Source organism: Acartia tonsa, chromosome 8, assembly GCF_053477335.1.
Source record: "Acartia tonsa isolate MP-2025a chromosome 8, ASM5347733v1, whole genome shotgun sequence".
NCBI lineage: Eukaryota > Metazoa > Arthropoda > Copepoda > Calanoida > Acartiidae > Acartia > Acartia tonsa.
The window spans coordinates 12787279-12807771 of NC_137267.1; the positions used below are offsets into that span (position 1 = coordinate 12787279).

At 33.2% G+C, this 20493-nt stretch overlaps 2 protein-coding genes across 2 annotated transcripts in view; one reads left to right on the forward strand and one right to left on the reverse strand.

Moving 5' to 3' along the window:
• barr (non-SMC condensin I complex subunit H) overlaps positions 1–20493 on the reverse strand; it is a 224848-nt gene that overhangs the window by 186064 nt on the left and 18291 nt on the right. The gene's annotated exons all lie outside the window — the stretch shown is intronic.
• Positions 9394–18411, forward strand: LOC145326036 (UDP-glucose 4-epimerase-like). Its single transcript, XM_080169132.1, has 14 exons — positions 9394–9498; positions 10258–10322; positions 11468–11544; positions 11968–12052; positions 12634–12696; positions 13137–13208; positions 13681–13794; positions 14124–14191; positions 14763–14853; positions 15325–15375; positions 16650–16744; positions 17119–17206; positions 17831–17908; positions 18131–18411. The coding sequence occupies exons 1-14, from the start codon at positions 9477–9479 to the stop codon at positions 18317–18319; spliced, it is 1158 nt and encodes a 385-aa protein (XP_080025258.1). The 5' UTR covers positions 9394–9476; the 3' UTR covers positions 18320–18411.

A 20493-nucleotide genomic window follows, 5' to 3' on the forward strand; every position in this document is an offset into this window, starting at 1 on the left:
GGGGCGTTCAACGCCCCCCCCCCCCCCGACCGTTAAGGGTTAAGGAAGCAAAAATTCCAGATATGTTTCAATGCTATTTACTTACTACTTTTAAAAACAACGCTTTTCTATAATTAAGGCCAGTCAGTCCTCCGCATTGGATAGCTATTTTCATTGATTTGGACATGTTAGAATTAGCCTAACGATTTCAAGCTTTGCTTGATGATTCCTAAAACAGCTAGGTACAATTTAGAAAGCGTAGCAACTCTATAATCGTTACCAGAAATTCCGTACGTTCATTTAAAACAGATATTTTTTTTTACTTTTGGAAAACTGATTCCTAGGGGTGCAACTTAGAACAATGTTATAAGCAAGGCTTCTCCATAATCAAGTATAAAAAACGTAAGTATGTCCTTAAACAGTATCCTGTATCTAAACAATTTTGCAACAAATTTACGTAAAATTTTGTTCAAACTTATATATTTATATTTTGATTATTCAGTTCTGACATTCTACAAGTGTTAATGTTCGTTTGTCCTATGATTTCAAACAGTTTGGTATAAATTAGAGTGTAGAAACTATATAATAATCACCAAAGAGTTAGTTTGCCTGTCTGATTTGTTAAGTTTCACTTTTATGAATGTTGTGATGTGTACCAAGTTTAAAGTGTACACGCTATATATAAAAAAAATGTCCTCTATCAGAAAGCAAAATTCAATTCTATTTTAATCGCGAAGCTTTTCTGTAATTAGGGTCGGCCAGTCCGTCCGTAACGGATAGCTCTTCTCATTGATTAAGACATGTTAGAATTGTCTTACACTTAAATTTTAAACTTTTATACGTAAATTTGCGACAAATGTATGTACAATTTTATTTAGACTAAATTAATGTTTTGCTTTTACTGTTCTGACACCAATATAACCTAGTCTAAACTGACCCAAAGTAAAACAGATGATAACTACCCCCCCCCCCCTCCCATTAACATTTTTTTTTGATCTTTAAAACAAATGGAGACATTCTTTGCTCTACTAGGAACTTTGAGGGAAACCACCGCCGGTGCAATATTAAGAAATGACAGATGCATCTATAATAAATTGGTCTACGCACAATCATATTAAAGAGCCTGCAGGGATTGAGATATTGTTTTGGTTTTAAAATAATTTCATAATAGAGATAATTTGTATTAGTTTTCAATTACTTGAACATGTCAAAAAAATTATGTTCGTCCGTTAATACATCAAAACTATAGCTCATTTTTCTATCCGACAGTCAGTAAGTTGGTCCAAAATTTACTCGGACACTTGCACTGTTTAATAACATCATGACTGTTGCAACCCGTCCTCCAGAGGCTATCAAGGTTAACCTCCACAAAAACTCCAATACAATTCTATACGAATAAATAATCATTCCATTGCAAAAAACGCGATATTCAGTTTGTTTAAATATTCAATTAATTAGGTTTTTTCAAGAATGTAAAGCGTGGGAAAATTTTTAGAATGTGGGAACCATTTAATTTTCATTTAAATGGTACATATGTTTTTCATTTAATTTCATTTTTAGGACCCGTGAGAAAATTTTTTTAACGTGAGAACCATTTAATTTTCATTGAATTTCATTTTTTGGAAGTGTGGGAAAAAAGTGAGAAAAAATATGTTTTAGTATAAAGAAATGTTCTATCAGTTTCAAACCTTTTTCATTCGATAGATCATACTGACTTTGGAAAAACTGTCAGACCGATTTTTGAAATTCAATCTGTGAAAAAAGATATTCAAGTTTTAATTTTTTGTTTTGAAAATATTATTTTCATGTATTGACGCCATCTTGGATTATGATAATTTTTTTTTGTTAGAAGATTTTTTTTCTAAAATATTTTTAAAAAATTTACAATAAAAAAATCTTTGAACTTAAATTGACCTATAATTCAAAGATTTTTTCTCTTTGATTTGGAAGATTTTTTATGATTTTTATTTTTAATGTCAAATAAAAACACAACAGTGAAAAAAATGAAAATTAAATGAAAAAACGTTTTATGATATTATTCAAGAAATTATTTGCTAACATCACCTTTTTGTTGCAATAGAATGTTATTTAAGCAAACAAAATTTAGCATAAATGGATATTTAAATCCCTCGGTATTAAATGATGAGCTAACGCTCGATCATTTAATACCTTGGGATTTAAATATCCATTTATGCTAAATTTTGTTTGCTTAAATAACTCATTGCATGTATTGTAATTGTATTTGTCTAATAATAGATAAAAGCTCTACAGATTTCTATTGTTAAATCAAATATAATTTACCATAAAAAGAAATCAAGGTGAAATCTTAAAATAAGCTATGGCGTGGCGTGCATGCACAAATGGATGGGTATAAAAAATGTATAAGTATAGATGTATATAGTATAACCAAGGAAAATACCTGGTTACAGTGGTGGGGAACTTTTCGTCTTCTGTCAAATTCCCGCTGCTCTTTTGTATATTTACTAGCGGCTTCGCCCCTAGCCTCTAGGGGCTTTGCCCCAAGAGGTTTGATCAACCTAATTTTTCTTAATTTTAACAGTTATAAATCTATCTCAACCATAACATTTATAAATTAGTAACTACTGCTGCTTCATAACGAATTATATTTCAAAGAAAAAAATCTTCATTATCAATCGCATCTTTTAGTGAAGTGAATCAAGCAAATATAGCTTGGTCAGCTACCCTGTAAAGGAGAACCCGATATCAGTGGTTAGTGGAAATTTTTTTCTGGGGTGGGGGGTTATTCGACCCCTCAATATTAATTTTAGTTTAAAAAAAAAATTTGGAAAGGGGGGGATATTTTTTTCAATTTTTGGGGGGGTTGAGGGTGTCTTATTTTAGATTTAAAAGAAAAATAATTTTTTTGTTGGGGGGGGGGGGTAGTCGATTCCACTATATTATTTTTAGTTTCAAAAAAAATTAGGGGGCCGGGGGGGGGGGGGGGGGGTTTAGATTTTCAAATTTTCAAAATTGAAAAAAAAATTCTAAAAGGATATTACCTACTTATCAATTTAGTTTGTCCCTCATATTTGTTTTGCTTCGCGTTTATGGATGTTGTCATCCTTGTTTATGTAACTGTACACTTTGTCAACATTTTCATAGTAATCGATATATTATGACTTGGATGTTGAATCACATTTTTAAGTACTCGGCTAAAATAAAAATACCCCCTGTCCAACCACTTTACCCTATCACATCCCCTCCTACTGGATGAACGAACTGACCAAAACTTTCATTAAATTTTTCGGCAGTAAATAAAATTTTAATAATTATGACAAAATAAAAAGTTTCTCTCCCAGGGATCTAAAGGGATAAGACAATGGTCGAAAAATTGATGTACATCCCTAATGATGATACACAAAATTTTTTAGATTAAAATTATTGGTTGAAACGTTTATAAACTTAACTAAATGTACCAAGCAATTAGAATTTGATAAAAGTCCCCAAAGTTGTTAACGAATAAGAAAACATTATTTCAAACTTTGGAGACTAGGGTAATAAGCAGCCCAATGTCCCCTCCCTACCTGTTTTTCTCCAGTTGAACTATCCCTTATCCCTGGGTTCAGTTAAGAGTTGACAAACAAAAATTTTCAATTCAATAACAAGCACCTTAAACAAGAGCTAAAACATTTTAGAAGAAATATTTATATGTTTAACGACCATATTTTACATATTTTTTCAAAGATTTGCTGATTTTTCGAATTTGCTTTTTTGTCTAAACACACTGCACAATAAGTAGTATATTAGTAGAGTGACGCAGATGTGCCATGTATATGGTTTCCCTAAAAGAGTCTAATCGAGCATAGACCCCCTCCCCCCCACCTTTTTACTAAATACATTGAAAATAAGTTGTTTTTCGTTTGTTTTTTTAGGTAATGTTAGGTTAACCGGATAGCCCCCCCCCCTCCCCCCAGGGTTAATGTACCGCAGGTATAGGCAAGATCCTTAGCAGGGGGGGGGGGGTGAAGAGGGAAGGGTGTAGTCATACGTCCTCTTCCTTAATTTTAATTTATTTTATTGAAAGAGAGGGGGTGGCTGTGATCGCTGGACTCTTTAGGGAAAATCACCCACATGTGAATGACTTGCTCTTAACGCAGTTCTGAAAATGATTCAGCTATTTTATTTTTCCTTTTTTTAAAAATAAAATCAAACCTTCTCTTAAATGATGCTTTGATGCAGTGTTGGTGGATGCGTACATTTCTCCTAAAGACGTACAGACTGACTTACATAGTTATAGAGTAGCACTAATTCTTGAAACTAACTTTAAATTGTGATGGATCGGAACTATGCATTTCAGTGCAAACCACAGTTTCTTATTTGTATTTTTCTCGGTTAAAATCAGGGCTTATGAGATAAATTTATGTACAGAAATTTTAAAAATGTTAAAAATTTCTACCAACCAATCACGATTAAAGTCCCCAAAGTTGTTAAGCTAACGAATGAGAGAACCTGTCTATAAAACTTTAGGAATCATTACGATTTACAGATTAATATTCCTTTCTTCCCTGGCTATAATCTTGTTATCCTTGGCAGGGATGTAAGGAAGGACAATGGGTAAAAATTAAATTTTACTATCTCAATAATCCCTAAAACCAATTTTTAAAAGCGAAGCTTTTCTATAATTAGGGTCGGTCCGTCCGTACGTCCGAACGGCTAGCTTTTTTCGTTAATTTAGGCATGTTAGAATTGTCCTATTGATTTCAAATTTTGCATGGTGATTCTTTTAATAGTTAGGTACGATTTAGAAAGCGTAGCAACTCTATAATCATCAACAAAATGTCCGTACGTCCTATTTAAACATGTTGATTTTTTTACTTTTTTAACAACTAATTTTTATGTGATCTAATCATCCAATTGATCTGATTTTTGGTATATTAATTCCTGGGACAACAAAATATAATGTAATAAGCGAAGCAACTCTATAATCAAGAACTAAAAATGTAAGTATGTCCATAAACATTATCCTGAATCAAGCTGTTTTTCAACAAATTTAATTACAATTTTGCTTTGACTCTTATACATTTATATTCTGATTATTCAGTTCTGACACTATACGAGTATTAATGTCCGTTTGTCCTACCGTTTCTGTGCTTTGCTTTTATGGATGTTGTCATCCTTGTTTTTGAAAAAATACAACACTTTTAGCTAAAGCAAACTTTACTAGATTTGAGATAATTACAGTAAGGGTTAAATTATTAAAAATCAGGTTATCTTGTGTAATTTTGCTGTGAATAGTTTGTAATTGATCATAAAAGGAAATACGACAATATCTTTCAAAATAATACCAAAATAGAGTTTTGATAGAGTTATAATGAGGGGCTTATTAGAATGGTTAATTATAGAAGCATCAAAGTAAAGTATCTGTTTTATCTAACACAGTTATATCATTTTTAGAACCAACCAACATAAACTTATTTGTTGTCTTGAACTTATTTGCCTGCTAGTATAAGTGTTGATTATGTTCAGTAAGCTTTGTCTGCTACGATAATAACTTTTTAGCGGCATTCTATGCGCTAGTGCTTAAAGTCTTAAAAATTAGCCATAATAATAAAAGTTGCATCAGTTCTAATGCCCAAAGTCTATCAAAGCCAAAGCAAGGAACTTTAGATCCCTTGTCTCATCCCTAAACCCCTGGTACTTGGCCATCAGAATTATACTGTTTGTATTAGAAAACCTTTGAATTAGGCATAGCTACTCTTTTATTTAAAATTTAGAAATTAGATTTAAGATATTATAAAGATTTTTAAAAATATTGAGCTGTTGTTAATCTTCTTGCATTTAAACTAAGCATAATATGTAAATTGAATACTTGTCTTATGCTAAAATCAAGTCTCAAACAATGGCTTTAATTACATTTTTTTCAAAAAATTTACATCAACTTATTGCAGACTTAATATGACATATTATTCTGTTATTTCTATTGGCGACACTTTAATATCAGTATAAACGTCCGTTTGTCTGATATATTGAGCTTGTTGACTTTTTATTTATTGTCATCCTTGTATGAATTTTCACCTTTAGGTAAATCCTATTCGCGCGCTTTAATTGGTTGATCAAGCAGTAAAATTTTAATTTCTTGAGAAAAAAACGATTACAATGTCTGCTTAAGTACATGTGTGCAGTTTAGATACCACTGAGTACATTATAAGAGTGGAAAAGAAATAACGGCGCATGTTACTAATAGGTTAAGCACAGTGGCGTGCGAAGCACTTTGTCTAGGGGGGGGGGGGGGCATTTTTAAGATTTTGTAAAATTTGCCCCCCCCTAAATTAAAGTGCCCCGAGGGGGCACTTTGCTTTAGGGGGGGCATTTTGATTATATATACTAATTTTAAATAAGGGCGTTTTAAGGGGTGGGATTATTTGATTATGGGCCTTCTAGTTCTTATTCCTTCTTCCCCATCCCTTTTTCCCATTTATATCCCACATCTTTCCCCCCCCCCCATCTCTTCTCCCCCATCCCTTCTCCCCCATCCCTTCTCCCCACCCTGCAATGACCGAAGGGAAGGAAGCTAGAAAGCATCTTTGAAAAAAAAGTACAGAAGATAATTTAACCTCCCCCCCCCCCCACCACAAAGCATTTTTTATGGGTGGAAGGGGATGTTATAAAATCTAAGCAGGAAGTATGAATAACCTAATTAAAAAAATTTTGGGGGGGGGGAGATAAAAACTCTCATTTTGGAAATAATTTACCAAAAATTAACCTAATATGTAAAACTGATTTTAAATATTTATTTATTGTATGACAACAAGGATGACAACATCTTTAAGTAGCAAAGTACAAAAAATCATGAATAAGAATACAGACAAGTAAATTTAAAGAGCATCTGTTGAAATAAATATATATTTTAGGTAGAAAAAGTCACAAATCCTTTTTCCTGTATGTTGTGTGATGACAGTCAAAGTAAATTACATACTGGATGCTCGAATCAGCGAGAAATTTTATTTTTTTAAATATTATAATCCACAAAAAAATTACTTGTCCTTTCATCTACAGATATAAAAATCTCTTAGAAATATAGGGTATAGTCTCTTTTGTGGCAACGCCTCTTAAGGGGCATTTTGTCGTATTTTCATAGAAGCTTTTAAAAGGTTATTCTAGGTTAAGTTAGGTCAGGTGATTTCCCTGCAGGGTTAGGCAATTGGCCCCGCAGGAGCTATAAATAGGTGAAAAGCTACTGTGAAAATACAACGAAATGCACCTTAAGAGGCAATGTCACAAAAGGGACTATACCTGAAATTTAAAAGATACAAAAATAGCCAAAAGCGTTCTGAAAAGCAGTCCAACCTCCATGAATTTTTAATAGTTAATTATACTCCATAATGATGGGAATGTTAACATTAATTTTTAGCCTTCTATCTTTAATTGCAGTTGAAAAAATCACATTTCCCCCTTAGCATTACGTACTGACAGCCATAGTGAATTGTAGAGAAGCTAAAAAGTTATATCAACATATCCTACCCTCTTTAAATGGCACTTTAAAACTCTGTTAATTTTTGATTAAGTGGTGTTTCCAAGGATTTATAAGGGCGGTGCATGAAGCGCACCTAAAATATTTACTCCCCCTTTGAACTAAAATCAATTAAAGACAACAAGAGTGGCGTATTTGATCAGGTTAGGAATATAGAGTGTAGTTAGTTTTAATGGTTTTTAATGAAAATTGCCATAAAAAAAAACATGTCTTTTTGTAAGGGTATGTACACAAAAAAAAATTAAAAACTTATCCTGAAAATAAAATGACATCATATATAGTTATTAATTTAGACAGACATACAGTGTTGAGAAAAAGGCTTAGATAAATATCAAAGCTGTTTCTTTTTTATATAAAATAACTTTTTGATTAAATATTTGTTGTTTACACATGTTTTTAAAGAAATAAAAACACAATATACAATGCAATGTGATAAAAAGCAGAAACCGTTTGGAAGGGCGCGAAGAGCAAATTTTTTTCTTCAAATATGCAGGGAGGGAGGGGTTTTTAAGCTATTTATTACACTAGTCCCCAATATTTCATATAAAATTTTCTTATTCGTTGGCTCAACAACTTTGGGGACTTTAATGGAATTTTGATTGGTTGGTTAATTAAGTCGAGTTTCCATACATTTCATCCACTAATTGTAATCTAAATAAGGGTTTGTGATTTTGTGTATCATCATTGGGGATGTACAAAATTTCTTTGGTAAAAAGTTTATATTATACAAAATAAAATACTTCCTATTACCTGGTTTGTTATGTTCAGTGAAAAAAGATTATAACCTAATTTCTACACTAATTTAAAAATTTGGTAAGGTTAAATGAATAGCAACTGTCTGTTTGGCGCGAAGCGCCCAAAAATTTTTTTTGGAGTATTTCTTGATCTTTTTTTTGAAACTGGGATAGTTTTGCTTTTTGTAGGGTAGGGGGCAAAAAGGGGCATTTTTATTGACCAGGGGGGGGGCAAAATGGGGCATTTTTCAACATTTAGGGCAGGGGCGGTGGCTAGGGGGGGGGCATTTTGGTCGCTAGGGGGGGGGTGATTGCCCCAAATGCCCCCTTCGGTTCGCACGCCACTGGTTAAGCAAACTGGTACAAGTTACTGATAGGTTAAGCAATATATCCCCTCCATTCCCTATAAAGATACTAATATATAATTATTAATAAAAAAAACAATTAAGATTAATTCGTTAGCTAAACATTTATTAATAATGGTATTGAATAGATGCAAAAATATTATTAAATTCTTTCAGAAATTAAAATGTTTTGTAAAAATAAACACTTTGTAAATCTAGAATAGTTATTTATCACATCATGTTATAGACAGCTTTCTGCGGATTGAATTTCAAAATTTGAACTTTCATTTTTGTTGAAAATTGGCTGTAATAAGAATCTGTATGGCTGATAATCAGTTATAATCCTGAGGATAATAATTGGTTTTAAAGCTATACTCCAAAAACTTTTTGTGGTTAGGTCTCAATTCTCTTTTTTTATGGATGTAATCATCCTTTTTAATAATCCTGATAATAAAGTAACAGGATGTCTCTCTGTTTGTATGTTTGTCTTTATGTTTCTACTGAAGGATCTCGCTAACTACTGAACTTATCAGGTTCTCCTTTACATGGTAGCTTCTTTTAGGCCCTGGGAAGGAACTATTTTTGGGTAGGGTACCAAATATCTCTCCCCCCCCCCCCAATAAAAAATAATTTTTAATTTATTTTTTAAATAAAATGGGGTGGTATTGCCCTCAAAAACCCAGCCCCACCAAAAAAAATTTTTTTTTTTTTTAAATCTAGAGCAAAAAATTGGATTTTCAATCTGAGCAATCTGATTAGTATATATTTTTGTCGCCTCTTTTCAAATTGTTTCTCCATGACCACTTTATGGATTTTTTCTAAAAATCATGTTATATTTTCTATCTTAAGACAAGGACCTACTTCCTTGCAGTTCATAGTGAGAGTTTTTTCGAATACGTTGGCTAGAAAAAGTCTTGGTTATCTATCATGTCAGAAAAGGTTATTTTAGGTTAGTAAATTTTCTCAAGGAGTCTTCAGTCAGATAACTTTTTTTCTTTAAAATTTTATTTGCATAACCTATAAAAATGTAATTTTAAATTCATTAGCCCCAACATCTTTTAATTAAGAACAGGACGGTGGTTTCCCTTAAAGTACCTAATTAAGCACATAACCCCCACAATAAATCAAAAGTAATGTGTGTGGGCCGGGGGGGGGGGGTAAGTTTTTCATTTGTTTGTGTTTCATTTTAGGTCTTTTAGGTTAGGTTATATTGGGTACGTGGGGGAAAGGCATACTATTATAAGAGGGGGGGGGGGTCTGTGCTTGCTTGGCACTTTGAGTGAAACTACCGACACAACTTTTTTTTGGCCTTACTAGACATTTTTTATTTTTGTTTTCTCTTTCTTCTTTTTCTGAATCTCTAAATAATTGATAATATATTTTGCTTATGATTTTGTTCAACTTCGGAACTATTGGACATTATAGCTATTGTTATAAGTGCACTTACTCTGTATTTGTATATATACATTTTCGTTTGATTGACTTTCTATCAAGAAGGGAGGGGACATTGAACTGTAAATTACACTGCTACCCAAGTTTTTATAATCATGTTTTCTTATTTGTTGGATAAAATCTGTGGGTACTTTTTTTGAATTGAGATTAGTTAAATTTTTTTTTACAAATTTGATATTTTGTTAATTATTATTGGGGATCTACATCAATTTATCGTCATTTGTTCTATCCCCTTTTATTCCTGATTTGAATTTAGTTACTGGTGCCGCTGGTTACATAGGCTCCCATTGTTGTGTAGATCTTCTCAACAATGGTTTCAAGGTATTTCTATCCTTATAATAAAGTAACGGGATCTGTTAGGTGTGTGTCCGTCTGTACCGAAGGATTTCGCTGACCGCTGAACCAATATGGTTCTCCTTTAAAATATAGCTTGACATTTGGGATGAGACCGTTTATTGGTGATAATACTTATTCTTTTGGAAACAAATATAAAAAATGAGGGAGGGTCCAATCAAATCCTAACCACCTCAAGTGCCATTTGAGGCCTCTTGGGCAGTAGCCGATAGTGTATAATAAAGTAGTGAGTTTTTTCTTTAAGATCTCGGTAACGACATGAATCAATTGCGTTCTCCATTTAACAGACGATTAACTTAGGTTCTGGGAAGGTTTTAGACTACTTTTGTATTCCGTCCAAATAACTCTAAATGCTAGGGGTGCAGCAACTAGTATCCTTAAAATAAACTAATTAATAGGAACGTTGTCTCTCTATACCGAATGATCTCGCTAACCGCTGAACCATAGTTCTCCTTTACAATGTAGCTTCCTATAGGTCCTCGGAAGGTCTATTACTGTATTTTAGGGGGAGGGGTGTCCTTTTCTTTTTAAAACTGAAAAAAAATTGGCGGATATAATTTAACCCCCCCCCCCCCTTCCCCCCACCACATCAAGTTTCCATAAAGGCCTTTTTTCCCTTTCCTACCCTGACGATTACAGAGCATCCAAATTATAGGGACACAACGACTAACATTATTATGAAATAGTAAAGGTTTTTCGTTTGTCCGTTATGGTCTCTGTATTTATGTAACTTAGGTCCACGGCTGGTTTTATACTATTTAAGATTATTTTTGTGTAGATGTTGTCTACTTTTATATGATGTCTTTCTTGTTCATAAAGGAACATAATTTAATTTAATTAAACCACTAAATTTGCTATTGAAATGTTGTAACAGTGTTTTTTAAGGTTTTTTTCCAAATTGGTTGTTAGGGTTACGGCTTAGTGTATTCTGTAATCTGTATGACATATTTTCTTTAAAAATACAAATTGATTTACTACTTTGTGTACTAGAACTTTTCCTCATGATCAGGGTATTGGAAAAATTGAAAATTTTTACTTTTAATTTTTTCTTCAAAAAAATTAAATCGTAATGAATTAAATTAATATACCTTTATTTATTCTTTATTTTTAAGGTTGTTGCAATTGATAATTTTTTCAATGCCCATAGAGACGCAACCGGGAAAACTAATTATCCTGAATCTTTGCTTAGGTAAGCGGTTTCTCTCAAAAAGCACAATTCGCCTTCCCTTATTTTGAAAACATTGTAAATAATGGGAGGGGGGGGGGGGAGGGGGTAGTATTTCTTTGTATTTTACTTTCGGTCAGGTTAGATTAGGCACAGGGTAGCCCCTAATGGTAAGGCTCCTCTATCGGTGGTTAGAAAAAAACTATCTCTCTGATTTTCAATTCATTTAAGATAATGGAGGGATAGGGGTGTTTATTGGTCTTCCATAAAATTAAAGCAAGACATAGTATTCAGTTTAATTGATTCCCTGGACTAATAGCAACTTTGCCTTTATGTTCTAATCAGCGATGCCATTTTTTTTTCTTGGTGGGGAGAGGGGGGGGGGCGGCGGCTACAGCGAATAAAAAGATGGCAACACATCGGCGAATAAATTGAATACATTTTAAGGGTAGAAAAGCTGACTGGCAAATCGATAGATTTTTATGAAGTGGATCTAAAGAACATTGAAGATGTCAAAACAGTTTTTCAAAAGGTAAAGAAGTTGTACATTGTACAAATTTATCAAAAGAAAGAGAATAGTCCTATATCCTATCCTATTATGTAAAGCAGTAAGTTTTTTTGTCTGTAGCTTATGATTCGATAACTACTGAACTGATGGAGTTCTTCATTATATAGAAGATCCTTACAAATCCATGGGTTTTAAGTTATATAATAAATATTTATTTAAGTTTGGTTTTAGTCTATTTCCCACTTTATTTAGTCAAACGAATACACTCCTTCTATGTAGATGCTAGAATTGCAGCCGCTATTATACCATATAATTACATATGAAACAGTCTCAATTTTTAAATAAAACATAGAATCCTAAAAATCCTATCCATCAATTCCTTTCATCCACTTTTAGCCTCACCTTAAGCCTCCAGGGGCTTGGTCCAATGTAAAAAATGTATTTTTTGAAAGGGAAAATTTTCGTCAAAGGCACATATCTCTTAGGAAGATTGTTAAATTCTCCCGCTAATTAGCCTAAAACCTGCCTTTTTTGAAATTCTATGTTTAGTTAACCCATAAACGAACTCAAGAAAATGATATTGAATTAAAATGGCTTTCTCTTAGTATGAAGCAATTCACTGTGTTCTACACTTTGCTGCCTATAAAGCGGTGGGAGAATCTTTTCAGGTAAAAACTTTTTAAAAAAAGGGATAACAACATCCATAAAAGCAAAGCTCTGAAACGGTAGCACAAACGAATGCCATGTACTCACTGGAAGCATGACTGTTACTTCCAAAAGTAGCAAATGATTTTGAAAAAAAGTAAGATATAAAACTTAAAGATGAAAACAAATAGTGAGAACTTAAGTAGCTGCACTATCATGTTATAGTTAAAGGCCTAATTTTTATGGAGGAGGGAGGATATTGAATTCTATTTCTTAGGAGAATGAAGGTATACCTCCCCTAAAGTAGCTATAAACCTTCCCGGGACCTATGAGAAGCTTCCCTGTTAAGGAGAACCCGATCGGTTCAGCGGGTAGCGAGATCCTTCGGTACAGACAGAAACACAGACAAACACACATCCTATTTTTAAGGACAATGTTTTTTAAGTTTAAAAAATATTTTTAGAGGGTTTTAGAATACTACCAGAATAATATCTCAAGTACTTGTAACCTTCTCATGGTTATGAAACAGTTTAAGGTAAAAGCTTGATTTATTGTAGCGAAGCTACTCTATAATTCACTTTATTTGTCCGTCAGTCCGGAACGCTAGGGGGTAATGAGATTTACTCAGAAATGTTTACATCTCCAAACTAACAAAAGAGAGGAAAATTTTATTACTGTTTTGTTTAAATCATTTTTATTAGCGAAACTACTATATAACTAGACTTTTTTATGATGCCAATCCTTCATTTACAGCCACTAAAATTTTAATATTTGAAAGTGAAAAATTAAAAATTACAATCAATAACAAAAAAATATTAGTATATATATTTAATTTTATATAATAAAACAATTTTTTTACTAATTTTATTTATCTTTAGCTTAAAGTTTCATGCTTTTGCAATCTTCAGAAAGATAATAATGATTTTTACAACATAACTAGATTGATTTTTTCCAAAAAAAAATTGGGAGATTTTTTAACATATCTTATTTTGCATATATTTATTTAGGTATTCAATCTGGTGTTCAGTTCCTCGTGTACAGTGTACGGCAACCCTGTGTACCTGCCACTGGATGAAGACCATCCTACTGGACACTGTACTAACCCCTATGGAAGTACTAAGGTACAAGAAATAAGGGCTACTCTATAATTTGTTTGTGTCTGTCTGGAGGACCATTTATAAAGTATAAAGATATGTTAATATATATTATGGCATTTAAACTGATTATAAGTTATTAGATTAGACCTGCGATCGTGGCTCACCACGTAGCGCATCCGCTCGTCGCCAGGTAGGTGATAGGTTCTAATCTCCGTCCGAAACCGAGTTATAACTAACAAACTTTTGCATAACATTACCCTGGCACTAGTACTAGTAAAGGTTTCCAGACAAGGTTTATCTAATTAGTAGGCTATTTTTTATTATGTTTGATTGATGATGATACAATTATTCAGGCTGCTGTAGAACAAATGATGAAAGAATTGTCCCAATCAGACCCGTCCTGGTCCTTTACTTTTCTCAGGTACAACAAGTCCATTGTCTTATCCCAATAGATATTTCATTAATTGGATGTTAATGTTGCACCAAATTTTCATGTACTCTGATAAAGTGATATTAGCAGCAGGCTAAAATAACGCCATCCTCCGTCTTTCCATCCACTCCCCTCCTGCTGGATAAACGAACTGACCAATAAATCCGTAATCCGAATCCGGCCCAAAAATTTGACAGATTGCCATCACTAGTTTCAATTCTCATTTTTAACATAAAAACTGGAACAGATGATCTATTTTATTATTGAAACAATTGTATTCCTTGAATAAAATTGGAAAAAATGTATGTTGTGTTTCTAAACTATTGATTTTAAAAAAATATTTATAAAGGGAAAGGTAGGTTGCGGGTAAAATCCGTAAAGGTTGTGTGTTTTAAGTTAAAAACAGTAGTAGAACGATAAAAATTTATGTTAACCTTTATAAAAGTTCTTTTCAATAAGAAATACACATATTTAGTGAATATTAGCGTTCTACTACTATTTTTAAGCCTTAAAACACACACTTTTACAGATTTTACCCGCAACCTTCCTTTCCCTTTTTCAGATATTTCAATCCCATTGGAGCCCATCCATCTGGTGAAATAGGAGAGGATCCACTTGGGATCCCAAACAACCTTATGCCTTACATAGCTCAGGTAAAGATAATCTTAGTCCCTTTCGAGGCAACGAACTTTAAGGGGCGATTCTTCGTATTTTTCACAGTAGCCTTTTTCCTATTTTTAGCCTCTGCGGGCTAATTGCCTAACCCTGTGGGGCAATCACCTAACCCAATATAACCTAGCCTAACCTAAAATCACCTATAAAAAGCCATTTTGAAAATACGACGAATCGCCCCTTAAGGGGCGTTGCCACGAAAGGGACTATTTCCAAAAAATTTTAGATTTTATTCTTTTGGATGTCACTGTCCGTTAGTCTAGAAGATTACTTTGACATTCTGTACAACTTAGAGATCTAAATTCAAGATTCAACGAAGGTACCAAAAGTTTTATAACAGCAAAAAAGAGTGTGTGTTTGTATATTAAGTGAACCATCTATCTAAAATGTCATATTCAGTGATTTATTGACAAAATCTACTTATTGAAATATACATAAATTTGTAAATGTAGGTTGCTGTGGGAAGAAGAGAGAAGCTGTATGTTTATGGCTATGATTATCAGGCAAGTACTTATTACACAGGGGGCAGGGATAAGATGATAAACTATATACAGTTTTTTTTATGAGAACTTTTTTGAAAGCAATTTTACCCCACCTATAGTTATCAGAATTTAATGATTAATGGCTAATTTCTTCGTTTTTTAATGAAATTAATAGAACACCAAAAAATATTTCAGCTTTTATTTAAAAAGTACAGTAAAATCTAAAATTCAAAACTTAGGTGTCAACATCTAAAAATGATTTTAGCGCATTTTTATTATGCTCAAATATTCAACCTTTTGCAAGAATGGCTGCTAAACACTTCAAAGTTGAGATATAGAGCTAAAAATGTATACAGATACTATTAGGGACATGTACTAGAACATATCAAAGTTTGAAGGTCATGTCTCAACCAGGGAGGGAGTACTGGCCCCTCAAAGTCGACTACAGAAAATCCAATTTTTTTCTTGCAAAGGGTAGAAGATTAGGCATAAGAAAAATGCGCTAAAACCAAATAAAAAAAATAAAAATGGGATATTTTTTTTGTGTTCTATTAATTGCATTAAAAAAAAACGAAGAAAATAAGCCATTAATCATTAAATTCTGATAACTATAAGTGGGGTAAAATTGCTTTCAAAAAAGTTCTCATAAAAAAAAAAACTGTACAATCCCAATGATTATAAACATAACTATCCTTTCTGTGGAATTAGATTATTGGTTGTAATTTTTGACAAATAAGATAACGTGCTAATAAAACTTTGGGTACCAGTGTAATTCCGAATCCCGTCCCTCCCCTTTGGGATTTAAAAAAAGGGTTATCCTATCTTTGTGGATAAAACTAACTTCCAAGTGATTTCGCTTATTTTGGTTTCATATAAACCTTTAGATAATATTACACATATGTAGATATACACCTTAATTAGATATAATTGTATCTATCTATCTATATTTAGACTAATGATTGTACATGTGTAAGGGATTACATCCATGTCATGGACTTATTAGATAGACATAATTGTATCTATCTATCTATATTTAGACAAATGATGGTACATGTGTAAGGGATTACATCCATGTCATGGACTTATTAGATAGACATAATTGTATCTATCTATCTATATTTAGACTAATGATGGTACATGTGTAAGGGATTACATCCATGTCATGGACTTATTAGATAGACATAATTGTATCTATCTATCTATATTTAGACTAATGATGGTACATGTGTAAGGGATTACATCCATGTCATGGACTTATTAGATAGACATAATTGTATCTATCTATCTATATTTAGACTAATGATGGTACATGTGTAAGGGATTACATCCATGTCATGGACTTATCCGATGGACATCTCAAAGCTGTCCAACAGCTTTTACAACCAAACAGGTATAGGTATTTTTTACGTGTTTCAAGCCCCTGCAGGGTTTTGCTCTCCCATATTTGACCTTATCTAACCTAAAATAAGCATAAAGTTTTACTTTTTTTTAAATTAAGGGGGATGGGTTGAGAGTTTATTTGGTTAATCCATGCAGGGCCAATATCTACAGACCCATAACCCTGTAAGTCTAGCCTGTACTGTATAACCTAACCTAGCCTAAAGAGACCCATCAACCACTTACTTTCAATTTACTTCAAAAAAAAAGGGGGGGGGGGGGTGGAGTGATTAAGTAATGAATAATTTTTGTAATCCATTTGTGGTAAACTTTCATTAAGAAGGATATTATAAACATTTTTTAGTAGAACAATAATTTTATCTGTAGAAAAGGAGTACATATCTACAACCTTGGTACAGGGGAAGGAGCCACAGTTTTGCAAGTAATTCATGCATTTTCCCAAGCTTCAGGCAAGGTAATTAAAATAGTGACGCTGCTTCATAAGTGATCATGTATGTCTGTCCAGGGATCTAAATGGATAAGACAATGTCCGATGTACATCCCCAATGATGATAAAAAATACCCCTACTATAGATTACAATTTGTGGTGGGAACGTTTGGACACTCCACGAATTAGAAAACGTTATTGCAAATCTTTTAGGAGTATTGTAATAAACAGCCCAATGTTCCTTCCCTTTCTTCTGTCTGAAATGCTAGGTTGGCGTAATTTCTATTACTAAATATAACCCTTCAACTAATAGAAGTTTGTAGAAGAAAAATATGCGGGGTACTCAAACGATGGCGCTCAAAAATCACCACTCTGCTTTGTGAATGACATAAATGTGTGTTAACCAGTACTTGACGGGCAAAATATGGTTACAGAAAAAGAATGTACATAAGCTTATTAATGATATATGTGTTTGAATGCTGTAAAGTTTTTTTCTTATTTTTTTGACTTCGCTAATTGTGGACGAAGAGGACCTTGTTAATTTTGCATTTTCTCATTATCTAAAGTATACTTTTTTTTTAAATTGATGTCAAAATTCCTTAAATTATATTTAATTTTATAAAATTTTAACTTTATATTTTGTTGTATAAGGACATTCCATATGAAATTGTTGAGAGAAGGAAAGGTGATGTGGACAGTCTTTTTGCCAGCTGCCAGAAGGCGGAACAGGTACTTGATTGCTGCAAAGTAGCAAGATTGCTTGGTTATAGTCCCTTTCGTGGCAACGCCTCTTAAGGGGCGTTTCGTCGTATTTTCATAGTAGCTTTAGATAGTTTTTTAAAAGTTAGGTTAGGTCATAGGTGATTGCCCCGCAGGGGCTAGAAATTATTTACGATTTATTTCACTTGTTGGTTAGGTATAGCTTATACCTGACTACTTCTACTTTTCAAGGAACTGGGCTGGAAGGTGAAGCACAGTTTATCCGACATGTGCAGAGATATGTGGAGATGGCAGTCACAGAACCCGCAGGGATTCAATCCTGTCACATCAGAGGATGCAAAGAATTACCTGCACAAGAACCTAACTCGGAAAGAAAGCGAGAAGTGGAAGAGCATGATCCAGTCTCTGAATGTGGAGTAATTTAATTTCCAGTATGGCTTCGAAACCGATTAATATCCGGTAGTTTAGAAAGTTTCTTAGCCGTAGTAAAAAATTCGGATCATGGAAAGAAAACAAAGTCATTCCTAATTAGGACAGAAGTCACTGGAAATTGGTCTAAGGAAGGCTACTTATGTCCTTCATCTAACAAAATCTAACTTAAGGGAGGTGACTTATGTCCTTTGTCTGACAAATTCTTACATTAGGAAGGCTGCTTATGACCTTCAAGTTGCAAAACTTAGCTTTTCTGTCCTTCACATAGCAAAACCTCACAAAACATAGCATTTCTGTCATTCACATAGCAAATTCTTGCAAAACATAGCATTTATGTCCTTCACATAGCAAATTCTTGCAAAACATAGCATTTATGTCCTTCACATAGCAAATTCTTGCAAAACATAGCAAATTCTTGCAAAACATAGCATTTATGTCCTTAAAATTTACCCCTGCATAAATTATGATAATTTATGCTGAGTTAAATGTACTGTTTGAACTTCTATCTAACAGGATATGAGAACTGGGAGGTTGTGACACAAAAGAGGCCAGCTATGGTGCCATGTAGGAAAAGTGGCATTGCATTCTAGGGCCTAAAAGGCATCATAGCTGGCCCCTTTTCAGTCCATCATATGACATGGGAAGGAGGTTGAGGAGCATTTTATGCAGTCTAAATTCCCAAGAATGCAATGCCACTTTTCCTACATGGCACCACCTCCCATGTCATATGATGGACACAAAAGAGGCCAGCTATGACGCCTTTTAGGAAAAGTGGCATAGCATAGTGGAATTTAGGCTGCATAAAATGCTCCTCAACCTCCTTCCCATGTCATATGATGGACTGAAAAGGGGCCAATTGAATAATTGTTAAGCTGAATGTACTATGTAAACACTCTTGTTATGTGTGTTCTGATTAAGTTCTCATATCCTGTTAGATAGAAGTTCAAACAGTACATTTAACTCAGCATAAATTATCATAATTTATGCAGGGGTAAATTTTAAATAGGGGGGGGGGGAGGGGTAATAATAATGAATTATCATAATTTATGCAGAGTTAAATGCATAATTGATAATCTTAATGTATTATGTAAAAACTCTTGTTATGTGTGTTCTGATTTAGTTCTGATCTCCTGGTAGAAAAAGGTCAGAAAAACCTATGTTTTGTGAGATTTTGCTATGTGAAGGACCAAAATGCTATGTTAAGGACAGAAATGCTAAGTTTTCCAAGAATTTGCTATGTTTTGCAAGAATTTGCTATGTGAAGGACAGAAATGCTATGTTTTGCAAGAATTTGCTATGTTTTGCAAGAATTTGCTATGTTTTGCAAGAATTTGCTATGTTTTGCAAGAATTTGCTATGTGAAGGACATAAATGCTATGTTTTGCAAGAATTTGCTATGTTTTGCAAGAATTTGCTATGTGAAGGACATAAATGCTATGTTTTGCAAGAATTTGCTATGTTTTGCAAGAATTTGCTATTTTTTGCAAGAATTTGCTATGTGAAGGACATAAATGCTATGTTTTGCAAGAATTTGCTATGTGAAGGACCAAAAAGCTAGGTTTTGTGTGGTGAAGGGAGGCTACTTATGTCCTTCATCTTGCAAAATCTTTGTTAAGGGAGACAAGTTATGCCCTTCATCTAACAAATTCTCACATAAGGGAAGCTACTTATGTCCTTCCTAGGAAGGTGACTTCTGTCCTAATTAAGGAATGACTTTGTTTTCTTTCCATGATCCAAAAATTCAGTATAGCATCGTATTAGTTCCAGTTTTCTACGAATATAAAAATGTTCTATCATAAGATTACAGTTTTTAACCCAAACCTTTGGCATCCCGATGGTAACAACTCTGGTTTTAACCTTATATTTTTTATTCTAATATCCGAGGAAATCTGTCTATAATAGGATGCTTTACATAACTATTATTTCTTTTGTAAAAATAACTTAAGAGAAAATAACTTACTCTACAAGTTATCTTTGTCATACTATACTATAACGCACCTGCGCCTTGGTTTCGGGGAGACCCTGTACTCATTATAACCTAACCTGACCTATTTAACAAGTTTGTAAATATAAAAGCCACGCTAATATTGAACGTTATCACCCTTGTTTTGTTCATTATCATAATTTGTAACATTTATGTAATAAAAACATTATAACAAAAG